The 21014-nt window shown below is 37.1% G+C and overlaps 1 protein-coding gene across 6 annotated transcripts in view; it reads right to left on the reverse strand.

Annotated features, from left to right (window-relative positions):
- Positions 1–1474: 1474 nt before the first annotated feature.
- Positions 1475–21014, reverse strand: part of PPFIA1 (PTPRF interacting protein alpha 1) — a 60410-nt gene continuing 40870 nt past the window's right edge. The window contains exons 21-30 of one of the 6 annotated variants that reach the window (XM_054199779.1): positions 15781–15862; positions 15452–15652; positions 14557–14619; positions 12093–12268; positions 11901–11998; positions 9675–9850; positions 9011–9079; positions 6863–7028; positions 5491–5561; positions 1475–4144 (exon numbers count right to left, since the gene is read on the reverse strand). In XM_054199779.1, coding sequence (XP_054055754.1) covers positions 5503–5561; positions 6863–7028; positions 9011–9079; positions 9675–9850; positions 11901–11998; positions 12093–12268; positions 14557–14619; positions 15452–15652; positions 15781–15862 — 1090 coding nt within the window. In that variant the 3' untranslated portion in view covers positions 1475–4144; positions 5491–5502. Of the gene's footprint in view, positions 4145–4195; positions 4456–5490; positions 5562–6862; positions 7029–9010; positions 9080–9674; positions 9851–11900; positions 11999–12092; positions 12269–14556; positions 14620–15451; positions 15653–15780; positions 15863–21014 lie in introns of those variants that run through there. The other 5 variants (XM_054199773.1, XM_054199774.1, XM_054199776.1 and 2 more) reach the window with 5 other exon arrangements.

Consider the following 21014-nt stretch of genomic DNA (forward strand, 5'->3'; position numbering starts at 1 on the left):
CCTCCCCGGGCTCCACGGGGGGGAGGTATCAACGGACAGCACGGCTCCGAGCCCCTTAAAAAATAGCGGGGGAACATATATGTTATTATTCTTTTTAATCTATAGCGTAGCTGCTCCTTTCCCCATTTCTAAAAAACTAAATTAAATGAAGAACCAGCTCTACTACTTCAAAAAATGCACCGTCAGGGGGTTTAAAAAGGGCTCCAGCAGAATAGATGGCTTCAAACATACTGGGGGGTTTTTTTTGTTGTTTTTGTTTGTTTTTTTTTTTTCTCTAAGTCTCAATACTGACTCTTTTGTAGCATCAGGTTTTGTCTTCGAGGGTTTCCACCTCTTTTATCAGTGAGCAAAAATGTCACATTTGGCTGGGCACAAGGTATCTAAAGCCAACAGATGCCAAAAGGAAAAACAACCGGGTTTTAAAATGCAGCCTGAATGCTTTAGGAGTTAATTGTTGTTTCCATTATTTGTTTATAGAAAAGACTCCAAGGAATGTCACTTCTAGCAAAAAAACCCCATTACGAATAAATATACAAATTTGAACTGTAATAAAGGGCAAGATTAAAAAAATCCAGATGAAGTTTTCACAAGTTTTGGAAGGAGGAACACAACTAATTCCCAGTCTTAATGGGACTGCCACCTCCAGTCACCTGAAGCCAAACGTGGTCAGTTCACAGTATAAATTTTTTTCTGTATTAAACATAAGGTAATTTACCCTATAATCTGAATATAGCATAATTTAAAAGCTGGGCTAAACTTACTCTTAAAAAAGATGTCTGCTAGAGGAGAACGCAGGCTCTGAGCACCTTGATCCTTTTGGCATTACTTCTGGTTCTGCTGCTGTGCCCTTTTGGAGAGTCTTCACCTGTCCCTCTGTTCACAACAACACTTGTATGCCACTTTTCATCCATCCATTCCTACATGCCATATAAAACCACAAGGTGCCGTTACCTAAATTAGACAATTCCCTCTTTTTCTTTTCAAAAATTACTATTAACAAAAAATGAAATTAATAAAATTTAGAATAATTGAGTTTAAGCAGTGCACCAAAACTACAACCCCAAAACTTGCATTAGTAAGAATTAAAAAACCACTTTCCTTTTAAAGGCAAAGTAATTCCTTAGTTTCAACAACAATATCACCCCTCAAATAACTCCTCAAACATAACATTGTGTCAATTCTTATTTACCTGAAAATAATTAATTTTGCTGACACCCTCCCCCCCCAATCTTCACCTACCTAGTTCCAAGCATAAATTCTGCTGCTGAGTTTTAACATGATAAATCTACTACTGTCCATAAGACAATGCAAATGCAACTTCTCGTCTTTCAATTCTACATCAGTTTGAAAGGAGAAAGATTAAGTTATAACATCAGTTTTGAGATTCCCTGCCCTCTAAGCATGCAAAGATTGCAAGTTTAAAGTTCTCTCAGATAATTCTACCATCTCCTTATTGCAGATAAAATGCATACTTTAATTGTTATAGCACTCTTTCCAACTAAAGCCTTTAAAGACATTTGGCAGTTTACAAAAAGTTATATTTAACCAAGCTTTATTTAAAGACTACTGTAACTTATCCATGCCTTTTACATACGCATTGCGTGTTTTTCTTTCCGGGAGGGTTTATTAAAATTGAGCGAGAAGTGTTTTTCCCAATTTCTCCGAGATAGCTTTGCTATATAATTCAGAAGGAAGTCACCACACAGTTTTGCCAGTTCGTGAAAGCTTTTTCTATTTCACTCATTTATTCTAGCTCTCATGTCAATTCCATTGTTCCGTAACAGTTAAGGTTTACAGCCTTAAAATAATAAACGTATTTTCTTTTCACATTTTACAAGTCTATTCCGCGTTGTTTTCAACTTTTGAGAAGCAACAATACATGACTTTGAACACCTACTATCACATCAGTGACCGGAAACGTCTATGCAGTTTTTTTTCTAAACAGTGAGGTTTAGCTGAACAGTGAGTCAGGATCTCTTTCTGCAGTTCCATTTTAGCTTTTTCTAGAAAGATAGATTCTCTGGAAATATAAAAGAGACTGCAAATGATCGGATAGCAACTCATACAGACAAGCTAGACAAACAGAGATGCATTATTGAACAATGTTTAAAGCATCAATCACAATATTTCTCCATTCCATGCATTCCACATCCTGCTGTCGCTCTAGAGGACACGATGAAATAGGCTTCACTACTGCTTCAATTATTCTGTAACTTTATCCTTCTGTCTTCTCTTCTACACAAGAAATGGTTTACAATATATTAAAATCGACATAAACAGCCCCATTGCGACCCAATATTGTATCGGTTCCCTCAAGTCCTATGTTTCTCCCCAAATATCACTATGGTCATAATCTCATTTTATTAACAAAGCAACCATTGCTGCTATATAGAACAGCACACTTCAGTCTTCATCACGTGGACCAGAATACACTGAAGTTGTGTGATAGTTTTTGTTACTATTTTTAAAAGCAAATCATAGCTCTAATACTAGTATAAGTAGGCAATAAAGCAGTTTTCTTCAGAAAACTGGGTTTTTTTCAAAAACTGATTAATGCGCGTGAACTTGAACAATTTCAAAGAAAACGTCACATCTAACAGAACATTTTTCTACTGGAGAAAAATCGTCATTTGAAACAAGATCTACAGGGCAGCAAACAATCATTAAGATGCTTTATTGACAATATCCACTCACCGCAAAAGTATCTGCCTGCATACAATTAGAGCTTAGCTTTTCAATAGTGTTTTATTGGCAGTGGAAAAATGCATCAGTACTTTATTGAAAGAAAGCAATAAATAATACTGTGATAAAAATAGTTCAAAAGTAGACTGTACATATTGTTACATAATCTGAAAATACACAAAAGATTAATAGAAAAACAGAACAGTAACAATGAATTTCAGTTTTACAAGCAAGTTAAAAGTGGAAAACAAAATAAGAAAAAAGACATGCTATATATATTGTTGCATAATAAATAATGCACCATCTGAACAGATTCTTGCTGGCTTTTTAATATGCCATTTACAAGTGTTGGATACATTTTCTACTCGTACAGTCCAAAATGGCTACAACCATCAAAATTAAAAGTCCAGACAACTCTTTAGAACAAGTTTACAAAACACAAAAGATGACTTACATAAGAAAAGTAAGGCCTTTATTAGAAGTTGCACTGCTTTAATTTTCAGCCCATTGTACCTTCATCTTTCACTACTGGTTTGACATGAGCCTGCAGTGCTTCGCGATTGGTCCGTTAAAATTAGTTTCACCAGCATCTTTCCACAAGTGTTTTCAATCAAAAAGATCAAGGACAAAACCTCTGTGGCCTGTGGATTACGACCAGGAATTATCGTGAAGTCTATCTTCCTCAGTTAAGGAAAAAAAATAAAATAAAAACAGTTCGTGGTTTATGGCTTGTTTTCAGTCACTGTGAAGACACGCTATATAAATACAGCAGAGTGTTATGACCGAGTCAATCACTTCTAAAACGTGTTCCATAGTGTTAATAGTTCTTCCCAGCTTTTAAAACAAGTTATAATTTTAAATAAAGACAAATTCCCACTACTTGACAAATCCTCTTTGTGGAAAGGGACAGTTCTGAAAAAGAAGAACAAGCAGGTACCATACCTCCTACAACAACATATGCTTACCTGAAAAAAAGCCGGACTTGTTTTCAGACCTAAGCTAACATTTCCAAAAGACAAAATATATACTGCTTGGTGTCATGATACTTTTACAAAGGTATTAAAATCCTTTTCACCTTCAGTTTCATTATTAAAAAACAATGATAATTACAGTAACTGCATAATTTACAAAAACCCTATATTACTTATAGGGACATATACATACAAGCATTACAGTACATTCAGTTGGAAAGACTAAAATTAGAATAAAAAAATCAGCAATGGTTCGATTTGTAGACTGAATAGAAACAGAAAAAGTAAGTAACTATATAAATGAGAAGTCACATAAATATAAGAAACATTTAGATTCTAAAATATTTTCTCTATAGTACTCATGAATTTATTTGCTAATTAAAAACTCTGTAATAAAATATCTCAAAGTGTCCATTTAACAAGTATTAACAGGTTAAGGGTTCCAAATGTTGAAAATGCTGCATATCACCGGTAGAAATAGTGTGGGTAAACTGTAAAAACAATAACAAAACAAACAAAAAACACACAAAAATCCATTAGCATTTTTGTAAAAACATTTAATTCTAAGTTTTTCACAAACGGCTCCGTACTGTAGCAGTCATGCACTGACTAATTGCCATGCCATGATGTATACGATTTTATCGCCTTCTGTAATCTTCACTTGCAATGCAAAGTAAAGCACATGAGGTCAAATATTTCTGCTTCCTAGTTTTTTATCCTAGGTCATCTGACTACAGAAAATCCTGAAACACTGGGGAGAATCAGGGGGAGGGGAAGGCGTAAAACTTCAATCATCTTGAAACTAAAAAAAAAAAAATTTCAGATAGCCCCTGAGATTAGAAACTGATATGATGTGAGTTGCTATGTGCAAGAGATTCCCCTTCTCAACATTTCAGACATAAGAACTCCTTAGAACTAAACTTGTATATGCAAAAAGGTTCAGAATTTGAAGTAAAGGCAGCCGATACTTGAGTTGGTAGGGATCTTACTGGTGAGAAGAAAAGAAAGAAGCTGTAAGCAGAGGAGACAGGCAATTTATAGCCTGTGGAAGATACCAGCTGGTGACAGAAAGATTCACTGGATTTTGATTTTTTTAAAATGCAATATAGTAAAAATAAAAAAATTTAGTTTCCAGGCTTGTTTGCAAAACAAGAGAAATATTGCTCCATGAGAAAATACTGCAGAAGAAATACTGCTGAAGAAAAATAATTTCAAATCCTGGAGTAAGAAAAATAATTTCAAATCTTTCATGCATGCATTTTGTGTTATCAAGCTGCCTTTTATTGCCAGCACTGCTCACAGCTACCCAAATTTAGTCTGCACGTAGCTCAATCCAAGCAGACAGCCTAAGCAATCACGGTGGCATGAAGTATCCAAGAATTGCAGAACTATGCAATTACCCCTATAACAATTCAATATTGAAGTATACTGTGGGATACCTTTGACCAAGCGAAGACTCTGAAAGATCAATAGTCTGAACTGCAGCGTCACACTCCAAACTATTTTTTCCTCTATATGCCTACCTTAGTTCCCTTCCCTCCTCCCCACTTTTCATCCAACCTTTGATTTCAACACTTTCTGCATAGCTAATTAGTACGGGTCCTTTTTGAGGCTGTTTAAAAGAAAAAAAAAAACAACCCTCAAAAGAATACAATCTTTAATATATTTAAACACTCATAGTCTTCATGGTAGGAAATAATCTCCAGATTTTCAATGTAACAATGTACCCTGAAAACTTGAAACAGTTTTGTAAGCGTGTAAATTCACTGTATTAAAACACCTGACATTTTATTTCCTAAATAGCTGCTTTACTATTATACCTATCAACTTTACTCACCAGGAGAAGGCTTTAACAGGAGTAGGTCCTTACTGTAGCAGAATCCAATCTTTGTGTTCCTGATACACTGCCTATTTCAAGAAGCATGGGAAGACATGCAGAACACAGCATGCATGTTAGTTTTCCAAAAAAAAAAAAAAAAAACCAAACCAAAAAAAAACCCACAACACCCTTTCTCACAGCAATGTGATTACAGCTACCGCACTCACCCAACTCTAAGGTTACAAGTTAGAAAAGCAGAATTTGTTTTGCAGTTTGTCTATTACCCACTTCCAGTTTCAGCGGTGAACAAAAAGAATTCTAAGAAACAAACCTGCGTGCCAACTAGCACACAGAAATTGACAAAGGTAATTTTAAAAGTAAATTATCTTCTATTTTATATAGTTTTTACATATTTTTCTGGGGTTTTATATCGTAGTAAGAAAGGGGCTTTACATGGTAAAGACTTCACTTATTTTAATTTACAGAATTTTCCACATGAATTCTGGAAAATGTTTTGTGCTAGTGATAATACTTAAAACATTTTAGAGAGCAACATCAGATGGCAAAGGTTGTTTCTTTGAGCTTTACTCATAAATACAATTTTCGGAATCTGAGACAACCCTGACAGATTATGCTGAAGTTCTCATCTTGTCTGTTCCGATTACACGCATTTCCATTTATTTTCACTTGTGTTTTGTAAATCAAATCCAAGTAAAAGTTTATTCTGGTGGTAGTAAAGACACCATTTTTAAACAGACAAGATCCCTCATGTGACAGGTGATCAATTTCCACTTGGAGGTGGGTTTTTTTGGGGGTTGTTTGATTTTTTTAAATACATCTCTCTGTGTGTGTTGTGCACGTGAACACATACACAATATAGATCGTTAAGCACACAGCAACGGTGGGAGTTGTGATTTCAAGTATGATCAATACTTAGATGACCATTGCAGGGGAGTAATGCACCTTTTAATGAAGTTTTAATAATCTCAAAGTTATCCGAGGGAGTTTACTGCATTTTTTAATGCATTTTACTGCATTTCAGATATAGGACTTACATTGGTCTAAGTGCTGCCAACTAGAAATTATGCATCATGTGATTAAGAGATTTCTACTAAAATGTAATTTTATTTTCCTGCTTTAACATAAATTTATTTCTAACGACAATTCTCATTTTGTTATTCCAATGAAGTAAAAAGAAACTCCAAATCTATTACAGCTTCCTGAAATGATAAAGCACCCTATGGTTAAACACGGTGTTATATATACATATATACACACAACCATGCACAAGGCAGATGCTTTTATGCAGCAAAAAGGTAATTTGAATTTAATTCCCCTGTAAACTCAAGCAAAAAAGTGCATCATGCTTAAAATAAAACAAAATCAATACCATCAATCTGCATCTTCTTTGGCTGCATAGAGGGTGAAGACATTGAGGTTGTAACTCTGAAATTTGCAGGAAGAGTCTCTGCTGATCCAGCAGCTAAACCTCTTATGTCCTTTGGTCTAAACTTCTTTCTCCATGAAGGTGCTCTCCTAAAGCTCTTATCATCATCCTGTTACATTGATAAACATCATTAGCGATTCAGAAAATGTAGGACTGTTACTGACATTAAAAGGATTACTGGCAATCTTAAGGAAACGCATCACCACCCAATGAGCTAACGGTTCAGGTGCAATAGCAGCGGACGTCTTCATTCGCAACAGCCTGTGTTCATTTGCTAGAGTGTAGGCTCTTCGGCTCAGTAACTATGGAAATTCATGCGCTCGGCACATTTAGGAAAAAGGTTTGAACTTCAAATGTTTGTACTTCATGGTTTGCATTAATTCCTAAGTGTCACATCACTCGTTCTTAGGGGGTATGAGGAGTGGAGCAGGTCACAAAAGCTGCTTTGGGAACACTGCCATATAGAGGCTTAATTTGAACAATTGCTTTTAACCTTTAATTCTGTCTTACAGGAAATGATGATACAGCTATTATGCTTTCTCATGCTCCAAATTCTGGGAAATGATAGTGAGGAAGAAAAAAAAAAAATAAAGCGTAGCAAATACTATATTGCCATGCAACGTTTTCCTTAAGCACTTGGATAAACTTAACTTGTAATTACCCGGGTGCACTTCCCACCCCCATTAAGAAATGTGCATCTTTGAAGGAATATTCCACTTCAGAAATACAATACTGCACTTCCTAAATACAACAGTTTAAGTCTCACTTCCAAAAATGTCTTTTGCAGTGAAGGTATTGTGTCAATGCAAATATACCCATTGTGCATCTCCATTTGCCAACTTCACCTTTAGAAACAGTTCAATCACTTGAATGCCACTTGACCTAAAATTTATCCCTTTTTAGAATTAGGCGACAAGCGTCTGCATTATTTGGAGAGAGCTTCAAGATCAACAAACTGCCCTGTGCCGCTAGAAGAGAGCAAACATCCATTCCCTCAAAGCTCCTACTCTTGCAGTTTGAAATCACTTAAGGAAAAACACCTTAGAAAAATATCAAGCTGCTTTTTGATGATGTTATTAAAACCTTAGTAAAGATGCATCCTGAGAGCTGTCGGGATGTGCCACAAAAGGGCTGCAACAAGTTTGTTAGGCAAAAAATGAGCACAAAACCAATCAAGGTCTGTCACAGCAGCCTCCTTCCTCAGCATACTGGCCTGTGCTTCACCTCGCTGATCCAAAAGCAGCCGAAGTCAGGACTTTCACACTTCCCCCGTCCTCTTCCTCATACTAACACAAATGTTTCTGAGATATCTGACTGGTTCCGTGGCCTGGTTAACCACGTCAGGGTTTCACCACCTTAGTCTTAACCCAAACCACTTCCGCCCAGACGGGTGACCACAAACTCCCATGAGCACCAAAGAAGGGGTAGCTCAGAGTTCGGAGTCTCTGGGGGAAGTAACACCAGCTTGAAACCCTTCACCGAGTTACAGCGTATAGCAACTTAAAACGTTAAAGATGCAACGCTCTCTCCTTTACGCTATGGGTTCACAGGGTCTACAGAAGAGTCTTACACCTAGTTTGTTAGAGTTTTATACTCATTACATTTGAATGAAGCGTATACACTGTAAGAGCACAGACTGCCTGACAGAAATCACTTTGATGTGCAAACATAGCTGGTGGTCATCTATACTGGTATTAACAGGTATTAACACACAAAATTTCTTGAAATACATTCCAAACTATTTGAAATACTGGACAAGCTATACAGTGCTTTTCTCCATTACAGCTTATTCATCTGCAACACTGGTCACTAGTTTTTCCACATTTTAGACAGAAAAAGATTCAGCCTAAAGTGCTGCTATTAGATATTAACCACACAAACTACACAAAACAAACTTGCAATACTTTCATATTCAAAGTCATCTCACCTAAATACACAAGACCTGCCATACTCAGAAACTGTCAAGACAAAGAATTTCAAGTTAAGATTTCTGTCCCTATTCTGTCAATAGCTTAAAGAGGTTCAAGCTAACTTCTTTCACTTAACAATTCTCAAAGTTCCCAGGACCATAAAATGAGTCAAGTAACTTACTTCGTCAAGTCTTCTGTCAGTGCCCATAGCAAGAAGGTTATTAAATTCCCTCTCCAGAACAGCACGAGCCTAAAGTTTATAGTACAGAAGAAACGGAAATTAATTCCAGCAGATTACTAATTGGTAACCTATAGTAATTTTTAAAACTTAATATAACCCAAATTGCTTAATGCCTTCTTATCAAGTTAATAAACATACTTAGTATTTGAAAAGTTACAATTTAAGTTGTAACTTATTAAAAAAATCTAAGGAAAACTTAACAGCTCCCCCTTCCCTTAGTTGTGATAAGAAAGTTCATTATTTTTTGCTCAAACTTAATTATTTACAAGTAAAAGCTAGCAAAGAACAAAAACGATGAGTTTTACGCTAATGCTGTGAAGATGGGCTATGAGGATAATACCTAACATATTTTTTTAAACCAAATTTATCAAACAATTGTTAGTAACGATTAGAAAACAGTAAGAAAAGCACAGTTCTATGTTTTTCTCTTACAGGATAAAATGATTAAGGATAACCTTCCACTTCTAAAGTTTCTAGAGCTGGGAATAGAAAGACATACACTTACCTAAGATTAAAAAAAAACAAACCACATTCAGTTCCGTTTTTAACCTTCCTAGAGAGGAGAAAAATCCTATTGCCAATAAAGTAACTACTTATTGCTTACCTGTGTGTTTTGAGTGGGTATTTGTAACAAGAGAGCTAATGCATTGTAATCAAATGATTCATCTAAGGCCACAAGTGCACCATGAACTCCGCTCTCTATAAGGTTATTTGCGTATTCTTTAAGACCAATGGACACTACCCAGTGGATCATTCTTTCATTGCTCCAGACAAGGACATCTGTGGAGAAAAAAAAGTTGCCCAATTTACAACAATACAACTTTCTGAAGAAAAAACCCACAGTTCTTTCTTGATCTGTATGCTTGTGTCAGGATTGATTTTCACGTATACACAATTCATCATAAATGCTGTTAAGTTGTAGCCCTCAAGGAACTGTGTTATTTAACATTTAGGCTGTGATCTAATCTGCCCCCGCCTTTTTAGTGTGCATGAAATGCTCTGAATTGGCAACAAAACTTCATGCTTCGAGTCCAGCGCTCGGTGCTGGATCCTTTCCATGCAGCGCTCTTCCTTGCACCCAGAAGGAATAGTCCTCGCGCAGCCTCCTCTCTCTGCCTGCAGAGGGAAGCTACAGTCACAGTGAGAAGTTCAGCTGGGCACTGAAGTTCAGAAGCGCAGATGGGGAAGACAGGACCTTCTATTCTACACAGCCACTTAGGGGCCTGGACCTCGCCCAAGACAGATCGAGTACTTTGGGGAAAAAATTTTACTACTCGAAAGGAAAAAAAAGACATCTTATAGCAGCTTCTCATGTACCTCCTACTGAATTTGAACAATAAGCTTTATTTATTATTGTTTAAAGCTTTATTATCATAGGATGGTTTAGGTTAGAACGGACCTTAAAGATGATACAGTTCCAAGCCCCTGCCCTGGGCAGGGACACCTCCCACCAGACCAAGCTGCTCCAAGCCCCGTCCAGCCTGGCCTTGAACCCCTCCAGGGATGGGGCCTCAGTTATTATTTATTATTATGTAATTATTCTATTTAGTATTATTATATTATAACATTTTATTTCTAAATACATTGTAATAATATTATAATAGTTATATTATTATTGTTTAACGATTTATTAATTAATTATTATTTACTAGTTTTATATCTTATCTACCTTCAAGTTCTGAAGGTGTTCGGTTCAGTAATGCAGACTTTCCTTCAGCTTGTGTACGCATACCATTACGCTTTCCCACAATCAGAAATTTAAAGTAGAAAGTAAACCTATTTGAAGCTTTCTGGAAGGCATTTCATACTGTAACAGTCTAACAACCAATATACTCTCATCTTAGAACTTTTTCAAGGAAAAATATTATAAAGCAGCATTTACATGTTCAGCCCAAACATGAAAACAACTGTGTTCTTACAGGTAGGTGTCTTTACACTATTCAGGAATGTCTATGTCAATCGAACTGTTATAATGATCCACAGCATGTTTCTGGCCTGTGACAACTAGCATTCTACCCAAACAATTCCCAGGAGGAATTAACGAGTTTTATGTTTCAAGAAGCAACTCCCTGTAGGCAATAGATGCAGCCATACCACTTCAGAGACTAAAAAAGGCTTACGAGCCACAACACAGGCTTGTTTCATGGCAGTTACCTGCAACTCCTGGGAATGTTCTCAGGCACAATTAGTAGAATAACCTCCAGAGGGTATCAACGCTTTAAAAGGAAAAGGGGAAGAGCAGGCACAGAGGCTTCTAAGGAAATTGCGTCTAAGGTAACCCTAAAATTTTAGCCTAAGACATCTCGTACTAGGCAGGGGACAAAATTTCTATGGGAAGTCTTGGAAACGACTGTGAATTCCCACCCCGCTTTTTCTTCTTCCTCCTCTCTTGTTTGATAATCACCATGAATCTGGAAGACAAACACCTAAGTCGCTTGGATATTTTTTCATAAAGTGATGGGCAATAAAAATTACCAGCCACAAGCAACAACAGAATCATGTAGATGCAAAGTTGTTATGTCAGAACTGGGGGAGAAAAAAAAAAAAAAGATTTTCAAAAACCTCACCCTTCTAAAACACTGTTTCAAACTTCAGAGCAGTCAGAGTTTCAAAAATGCCTGCATTTGTAGCACATCTCTGCACGAGTGAGCAATTTAAAGACGTGTTTCATGATTCGCTGTTCAGGGCCTCCATCCAGACACATCTCTAACTTTTGATATTTTATAAATAATTCCTCCCTCTAATGCCTTTTTTTTTTTTTTAATAAATTTTTGAGGCAGATCAGTGAAAAGACAGTAGAATCAGACCGAGGTCAAGACAATGCACTAACCCTTAATTTCATTCTGGCTTTCTTCTCTTTTTCTTTCAAGTTCTTTTCGATCATAATTCAGTCTTCGTAGGCACATAATTCCACACTGAAAACTGTTTCTGTTTAGGAAAAAAAAAAATTAGGAAAATAAAATCATTTAGAGATAACGGAAACATTTACTGTAGGTTAGGTCTCCAACTTAAATCTATTTACCTGTGAAAGCTGTCCACCATTTTAAGTTGCCCACGCAGATCTTTTTTAGTTAAATGATCCAGCATGCGAGCATCCACAAGACATTCCATGAAATAGCTGCGATACTGAGGGAGCCCCAGGCTAGGGAGCCATTCGTTGCCGATCCACTCATGGTTCATATCACCATATGCTAGCGTCTGGTTTTAAAAGATTAAGGAATAAGCTTGTTAAAGTGAGAAATAAAAGAGAAAAAGCTTTTTTAGGCAACATATTTTAAAGAATAAAGAAAAGTGAAACAACGCTTGCTTAATTCTTAAGCCTGTAAATATAAGCAAATAAAAGCATTGAATACTACTGTGAATACACATTTTCAATTGAATACTGAAAAATGTGTGTTTTCTGAAGAAGTAGTCCTCTGCATGAAGAAAAGCAAGTTTAAACACCCAGATCAGCAAGTATGAAAAAATATGCAAAAGCTAATGAAAATAAAGAAAGACTAATCTACGTGGTCTTGATAGCAAGAGCCATGGAGTTTCGTTTTGTTAAAATGTTGAAAATACTGTATCTCTTGAAAACTGGGGGGGCGAGTGGGGATCTTATTTTTCACATGACCATATAAACACAAGATATCAAAAAAAAAAACCAAACCACCCTGCAGGTTTTTTTTAATACACTTAACTGTTTTCAGAAACTGATAAAAACCCACTACTGAAGAACAAGCAATTCTAAATGCTAGTCCTTATCCTGACAGGGGGGGACGGGGGACTTATCTCACTGCATTTTTGACCTGCAAATCACCAGGCATTTTTTTGGAGAAAGCTTGCATGAGAAGAGTTTGTAACTACGCATCTTATCATTCCTTGAGCAAGAAAAAAACGCAGCTCCTTTTTTCAAAAGTCGAGGGTAATAATTCATTTTTACTGTGCAATTAAATGTCGAAAGCTTGGTTTCTCCTCTGGAGGAAGTATCCTCTAGAAAGGAGCAAGGCCCCATAGAAACGCATTTCTACAAGCCATCACTAGGTAGCGGACTGAAAGAGCATGTTACTCCTGAAACAGGGAGGCAAGCTACGATTATTACCACTGACAATCTGCAAATGAGTATCCCAGTCGTAATTAATGAGACTTAAACAGGTTTAAGCTGGAGGGCAGCCAGGTGAGAAGAAACTCTACTGTCCAAAGATATGGGTCACAGGCAAATCCTGAGTTTTGTTTATATCCCTGTATAAAATACTCAACTATATCAATGCCTGAAAATACAATTAGGATTTGTCACCACTTTAAGGGAAAACAATTGATCAAGGAGGATTACAGAATTAGTGCACAGAAATCTACTTAACCACCCAGGCTCTTGTAGCACACCTGTGACGGTGGCCAGGTTGAACAGGGACTTTCTGCACAAAGCAGATATTCTTCTCGGACTTCTGGCTTCCCAGAGAGCCATCCCCCACCAAAACACTCCACGCTTTATGTCATGAAATTATTTTAAAATTTGATCTAGTATGTTCAATGCATAGAATACAACAATGCTTATAAAGAAAGAGTAACCACGTTTTGGTGACTTGTAAGCTAGAGGATAAGTATTTCGGAAAGCTAATGGTAACAAAGACTTCCGAATATTCTTCCCCCTAACAGCCCTATTATTAAAAATCCTCATGCATAGCTTTTTTGTGATGTACTGTGTAGCAACGTATTTTACAAATTTTGAATAATGAACCACCAACTCTTGGAAGTTCTAGAAAACATTAAAATATTTAAATCACCTAAATATAAAAATGTATCTTCCAAGTATGTATTACACAGAGATAAGCCCACTTCCAACCCCCAAGCCACACCAAAAATCACTAAAAGAAACTGCTATAAAGGAAACATGCTCTAATTATCATGACAGTTTACATAATATTACATAAAGTTTCCAACCTGAGCCCAGCTTCCCTCCTCATCTTCCTGTTACGTGGTTAGAAAAGCAAAAGAACACATACGTATTAGTATTTTAAGTTTAGTAAGGAGATCAAAGATAAAAGATGCACTGCAAGACTCTACGTCTACTGCATACCAAAAAAAATCTAGATCAAGCAAGCATCATGCATTGTAAAAAAAGAAAATGTAAGGCACTCATTTTCGTATGAGAGGTTGCAAAACCCATCTACTGATTAAATTTTCCGGAGAGAAGAAATTTCCACACGAATAATTCAATTTGTCTATTAGTTAATCAAATCAGAGCTCCATTTTACAGATTAGAAAGAGCTTTGTTTACAATTTTATCAGTGTTGATTTTCCCCCCCCCCCTTCTGGAAAAAAAACTATCAAGATGCAGATTACAAGGTTAATAATTAGAAGAAGCAATGATCCAGAATTTTAATGTATTAATTTGAAAAAAAGAAAAAAAAAAGAAAAGAAAAAAAGACCAAAAGGCACTTGATTCAAGTGTTCAAAAAGTGGGAAAAGCACTCTAAGGAACAGAAGTGGCAACACTATAAACTAACCGTTTGTTGTGTGGCTGTAAGATTTTCCATTTCTTCATGTGTTACCCAGACATTTCCCGTGGTCTAATATGACCCCACAGGGAACCAATCCCATCCAGTGAAAGGAAAGCAGTAACAAAGAGGAAAGGTTGCAGAACATATAAGCAATCGGTACACGTAAGGAGCAGGCATGGGCAAAAGCAATGGTTTCTAAAGTCTTAAGTATAGGTAGATCTATCGAAAGTAATGGCATGGAATAAAAGCCTACTACCATGGATCACTTTTCGTCACAGACATTAACAAAATCGAATGCGATAAATAGCTTACGCTGATGTAATTAATGGGCAAACACTTGACTTTGCTCTAATGCAAAAAATCCATTTGTAGGCTAGTACGTAATCCCAGGAATCTCAGAAATAATTTTAGATTGCAGGGCAGACAGATTCATGAGAGGGAATTCACACTAACTTTAAGTGTCTAAATATACTATAGTATAGAGAGACACGTAGACTCCTAGTTTATGTATTCTGGAGTTAATGGCCTCATACCTCAATTAACAGAGCCTCCAACTATTTTACTAATTTCTGTACGCACATTCTTTACGTACTTTATCTGTATTATAAATTCTTCTGAGTCCAAAAGATGAGGCAAATAACATGTCCTCTAAATATTTTGGACCACATACTTACACTGATATAAACTTCTTTCCTTTGAGAAAGAAAACGTAGATATTCCTTCATTTAATTTTCATGAAAGGAAGAACCACCCTATACTTAAATAATGCGTTCCTCTACGATTTAATGTTTCCAGAAATTCTTATTTGACATTCAAATCCTTTCAGTTACATGTCTGCAGTAGAATTTTTGGAAATTCTAATGGTTCTAAAAGATGTTAAATGCTGGATGACTTTCCTTACCGTCCTTGAGGTGGGAGGGGCAGATGGACTTGTTAGCGACATGATTTCTTGAATGGCCAACCTCAGCTTCAGCCTGTGCAGAGGATTACTAATTCCGATCTCACGCTGTATTTCCGTATCAGACAACGCTGACATGATAGCACCGCTTTTCACATTTGCTCGGCAAGCAGCCACATACCAGGCTGGCATCCCAACCCACAGCTGAAACACAAAAAAAGGAAGTAAGCAGGATCTGGAAAACATTCCTGGCCTCCAAAACCTGTAATTCTTTAGAAGTCTGTACATTGAGGTGCGGGGTTTTTTTTATTTATTTTGGAGAGACCACTTACCTCCAACCACACCACCACAGTAGGTCCATCCCACTGTGCAAAAGGCAAACCTTGTCTTCTGGCTTCCTCTAGCAACTCATGCCTACAATTACAGAAAAAGTTATTAATAAAAAAGAGAAGCTAGTTATAACTAGATGTTACAATTTAAACTTTGCATTCAATTTACTATTTCCTTTTCAACAGTTAACTTTCATCCTTTCTCAGCCTTATATGATATAGCCACTAAGGCAGTCACAGCACACGCACAAGGACTACATAGCGATGGAAGCTGAAGCGGACGGGAAATTTCAGAGTGGGAGAGATGCCTTGCCTTTCGGAAGTTTGTGTCTGAAACTGTCACTGACACTCTAACCAGCACTGCCAACACAAAGTGGAGATGTCAGACTTATTTGTCATTCAGATTCTCAATTGCTGCAATCTTCCGTTCAGCAAATTAGACTGAAGCAAAGTAGTCATTTTTCCTCCACATGCGGATTTAAGACCTGGGGAAATGTCTGAGCACATCAGATACCCATGCCATCGAAACGGTACTGTCCATCAGGCTGTCGAGGCTGGGAACTGGGGCAGTAACCCTTTAACTGGTGAATTTTAGTGTGCACCAGTGAGCCTGTCAGAATTTCAGGCCCAGCTTCAGACAAGCATCCTATTCAGAGCGCCACGCTTTGGCAATTGTATTCTGAAAGGCCGGGTACTGAAACTCAGCTTTCATCTCCTACGATGACACCATTTCCTTTGTTATTCTGAAACAGAAGAGACTGACGTTTAATATTGACAATTCAGCTTACAAAAACAATAGAAGCCCACAAGAGCCCTATAAATAGCTGCCAAAAATATTTGATAAACCAAGAGACAAAAACTAGTGTTGCAGGTTTAAGCAAGCAATGTTGCTTGGATACATCTGTCTGAAAAAAATGGATCAAGTCTGAAAAAAGGATATTTAAGTTGCCTTTGAGAGCTAATTGTATATGGTTAAGTCTCCACTCACTCTCCTCAGAAGTTTAGAAGAAAAATTTCACCTAATGGGAGAGTTTTTACTGTTCTATGCTTTTTATTCATGCCTGCAAGAGTAGAATTAAGAAGATAAGCAGCAATACTACAGATTCAAGATCCCATGTTATGTATTTATCATTTTCTCACAATTTAAAACAAATAAAATCTCCCTGCCTTCAGAAACGTACCGTTGAATAGACCTAAGATGATGAAATATTTAAAAGCTACAGATATTCAAGAGCTACTCCGCAAGACATCTTGCAAAGGGGTCACTGACTGACTAGTAGCTTTCTTTGCTACCTCTGCAAAACAGATATGCAGTGTTCAGCACACCTAGGATCCTCGCGTTTTATTGGTACAGAATTAAATATAAAAAATAATCAATGAAGTAATAAATATACTAGCAACTGGTTTATGAATACTGCTCTACAGGAATCTCCCAATACTTGATCCTAATTAAATGTGCTGCCTACGAATTAAAAAAAGGAGAGGAAGGAACTGCCAGATCACTGGTTACAAATAACCATTTTAACGTACCCACTTTAAGACCCAACAATTAAGGTGGAAATAGTGTTCAGCAGTTAGCAGCTCAATAGCTAGATTTCACTAACAAAGAAGAGAAGCCCATAAAAGCTAATACATATTTGTGCACTTCAAAAATCTACATATATTTCAAAATTAGGAATAAAGGATCACCTACTGTCCTGCTACGGCGGAACACATTACATTAATCCCACAAATCTCTAGCCCTGAACACATGCAGTTCTGCTTCACTTCGTTATTTAAAGATTAAAAAACCCGAGAAAAATAAATTAATAAGATATTAAAAAATACTGCTTGGTAAGAACAGAATAAAATGCTTAATACTGTATTTGCCAGAAAGGAATGCAGTTTTTTTCCCCCCAAGTAGTTTAACTTCCAAACTGGCGTCTTTGTCTTTTGGTGGTTGCGGTAAGACGAGGGTGCCGCGAGGAAGGTCCACGAGTGATGAAAGAGCACAGACATGCCCAAAGATGGCCCTACGAGAGCACGTTACCGCTGCCTCTGCCCCCTACGGAGGCATCCTACGGAGTTCAGAGAAGTGCAATTTAATTCCTGGTAGTTTTATAAGTCCCCCTGGGTACTTCAGCAAATCATTCGGAGATGAGCAGTACAGGGCATGTACCGAAAGTGCAAGGAGAGGTTATGATGCAAACTCTAAACTCATGGTGGAATCGTATGCAGAAAACAATCGTCTGCCTGGAGGGAAGGGTTATGTGATGGAGGTAAACATGGAGAAATAGAAACAAATAAAGCAAAAATGTTTATGAGATAACTTCATGCAGAAATTATTCAGTGAGCAAACACATCCATGAAGTAGAAAATTAATAGCGGAATTTGTTCGTATGCAAGAAGAGACAGAAGCTTGCTTGCACGGGAAATCATTCACTCCCCTGAAAGTTCAAGACAGAGCACAGGCAGAAAACAGCTCATGGAAAGAATTCAAAGGCAGCTGCTGTTTTATCTGCAAGCAATGCATCAATGGGTTTTTCCTGCAGCAGGGAACTTCACTTTTCCAACAATCCCCTTCCAACTTCACCAAGAAACTCACTGCGTGCCAGCGATACGTGATCAGATTATGTAAAGATCACAACTGATGGGCCAGTTCAGTTTCCCAGGCCAACCAGTTATACCATTTCCGAAGCAAGTGCAAAAATCCAGCCTCGTATCTTTGTGAGGAAAAAAAGAAAAAAAAATCTTGCAGTAGTGTTGGCAATCTTAACAGATGGTATAAAGCTGGCACCTTCAAGGTCAAAAGAATGTCAAAGGAGTAGCTGGCTACTGGAATAACTCTTAGGTGACAAACCCAAGGGATAGGTGTCTACGGACGTAATAAAAAGCTGGCTGAACCTCACTTGGAACGGCAGACCAAGTGTGCTGCTGCAGGAGGGGAATGCTGCTGTTAGACACGTTCAAAAGGCATCTAATGCCAGCTGTGGAGAGAGCAAAGAAATTGTGGTCATACGGGATGAGAAATGATGTCAAAACCACAGGTGCTCGATGTAGTAGCAACACACGAGGCCCTTTAAAGATTATTTGAAGAATTTGTATTTAGAATGGCTCTTGGCAGGCAAGCATACGCTGACCCCACAAGGAAAACAGAGCAGCTCGGGGCAACATCACTTTGTCACTGGATTAAGACAGCTTGGGAAGGGATAAATCCAGAACTTGCAGCCAAAGGGGAATGCTATATTCTAGATTTCTCAGATGGAACGGAAGATAACGGATTTGGAAGAAGCCAAGAGAAGAGGGACTGTAGGGAAGGTGGTGAAGAGAGTGATACTGATGGCAACGACAGAGTTGCAAGGTGTAAAAACTGAGAAGCAACAGTACTAAAATATGAGATGAAAATAGACTAATTTCAGGCAGAGCATCAGTGTAAAGTTAATATCCATATTATACATTGACTTCAAGTATGTAGTAAACTTTTCCTGTATAACTTTTTTTTAAGAGCGGCTATCTTAAATTTAGGGTTGCCTTCCTGTCTGATTAATACAGTATTAAGTTTGTTGTGTTGCACACAGAAAAGCACAAGTACGGTTGTGGCAAACACTGTCAACAGTACAGCTCACAAAGAAGATGAGCAGCACGAACAAAACACTAAAACCAACTTAAATTTAGTAGACAAAGAGCAACAGTTTTACAGAAATACATCTACCTTGGAAATTAATTGCCACAAACATCTACTATTGCAAAACAGCTTTCAAAACCCAAATTACAAAACTAATTCCATCTAAGTAGGGTTTAATATTTCCATTATAAAAATTCACACCGTGCAAATTAAGACGAGACACTGAAGTAACATTCACACTGAACCAGACGACAATGGATTTATTTCAGCAACACATTTTCACAATAAATTCTTTTTAATCTCATATCTCCTCTCATAATTAGACTTTTTTAAAAAAAATTAAAGCTTTTAATATATTGCTAAAAAATCCAACTGAGATTTATCATAATTTCACAACAATCCTAATAAAATAAATATAAACTTACCCTGATTTTGCACTACCACATCAAATGGTAAACAAAAGGAAAATAAAACAATGAAGGAAAAAAATATAAAACTAGGATTAAACTGAACTTAAAAGCATACAAAAACAGACAAATAATGAATACTGTAATTTAATTCTGTAACTATAAATAGGGTTTTGTTAGTAAAGACATTGAATACCGCCCCCGGCCTGTTTGTGTGCATGCATGCAGAAATCAGGAAGATACGCAAGTGAATAGGGATTAGAGACAACTATAAATAGAAATAGCTGTCATTGTTCCAAGCATTCAGGTAACTGGAATTATTTTCACTGAATACGGGATTTTGTAAGTGAACAGTCGGCCTCCAGAACTTATTTTAACCCCACCCTCCTCCAATATCAAAGTGAAAAGCAATTCAGAGCAGCTTTATCGCTTTTTCTTTTTGATAACAAAGCACCTCGCGAAGGCAGCAAGGGATCTTTGACACTCTGTGATAATATTGCTTCCTACGTTCAGAATACCTGTCAGGATTCTGGAACAGCTGGATTAAAGTATTTTGCTGGGATTTTTAAAATGGTAAGATTTACTTCTTATGCAAGTTCAAAGCACCCTGCTGCTGCTCTCAGCAGTAAGAGTAATAAAACTAAATATGATGATACCTATCTTCATCTCAGTCTTGTTTCATACCTCCTTTCACTAAAGTATCTGAATCATAGACACTTTCCTGTGAATAAGCACACACTCATATTTAATTGCTAAGCAAGGCAATTTCAAACTAAGTTTTCATTTGTCTAATACAGACACTTGAAGCAACCAACAACATGCAGCCATGAGGCATACTTTTAGTAAATACCATGATGTTTTTGAAAGCCATGATTAATCTGCAACCGCATTTCTTGCATTTATTAAAGCAAGACAGTATAGATTGCTTTACTTTAGAATGCAGTTTGTTGCTGGCATTGAGAACGATCTGTATTGTTCAAAGAACAGGCCTACCGCTACTTCGACATGACCAGATTAAAACTATTTATTCAACCAAGATGTGGTATGACTTTAAAGCTCTGTAGAAAAGGGAAAATACCGGATCATAATAATGTACGGTTGCCTTCAGTGTAACAGGCTGAAGAAAAACAGCTGAGCGATCTGTTATCCAAACAAAACCACATTCCATTCTGACTTTTCAAACCAACACACTGCTGGTTTTCATTAGCAGTCACTGGGCATTATTC

Source organism: Rissa tridactyla, chromosome 4 (genome assembly GCF_028500815.1).
Source record: "Rissa tridactyla isolate bRisTri1 chromosome 4, bRisTri1.patW.cur.20221130, whole genome shotgun sequence".
In the NCBI taxonomy this organism is placed as follows: Eukaryota; Metazoa; Chordata; class Aves; order Charadriiformes; family Laridae; genus Rissa; species Rissa tridactyla.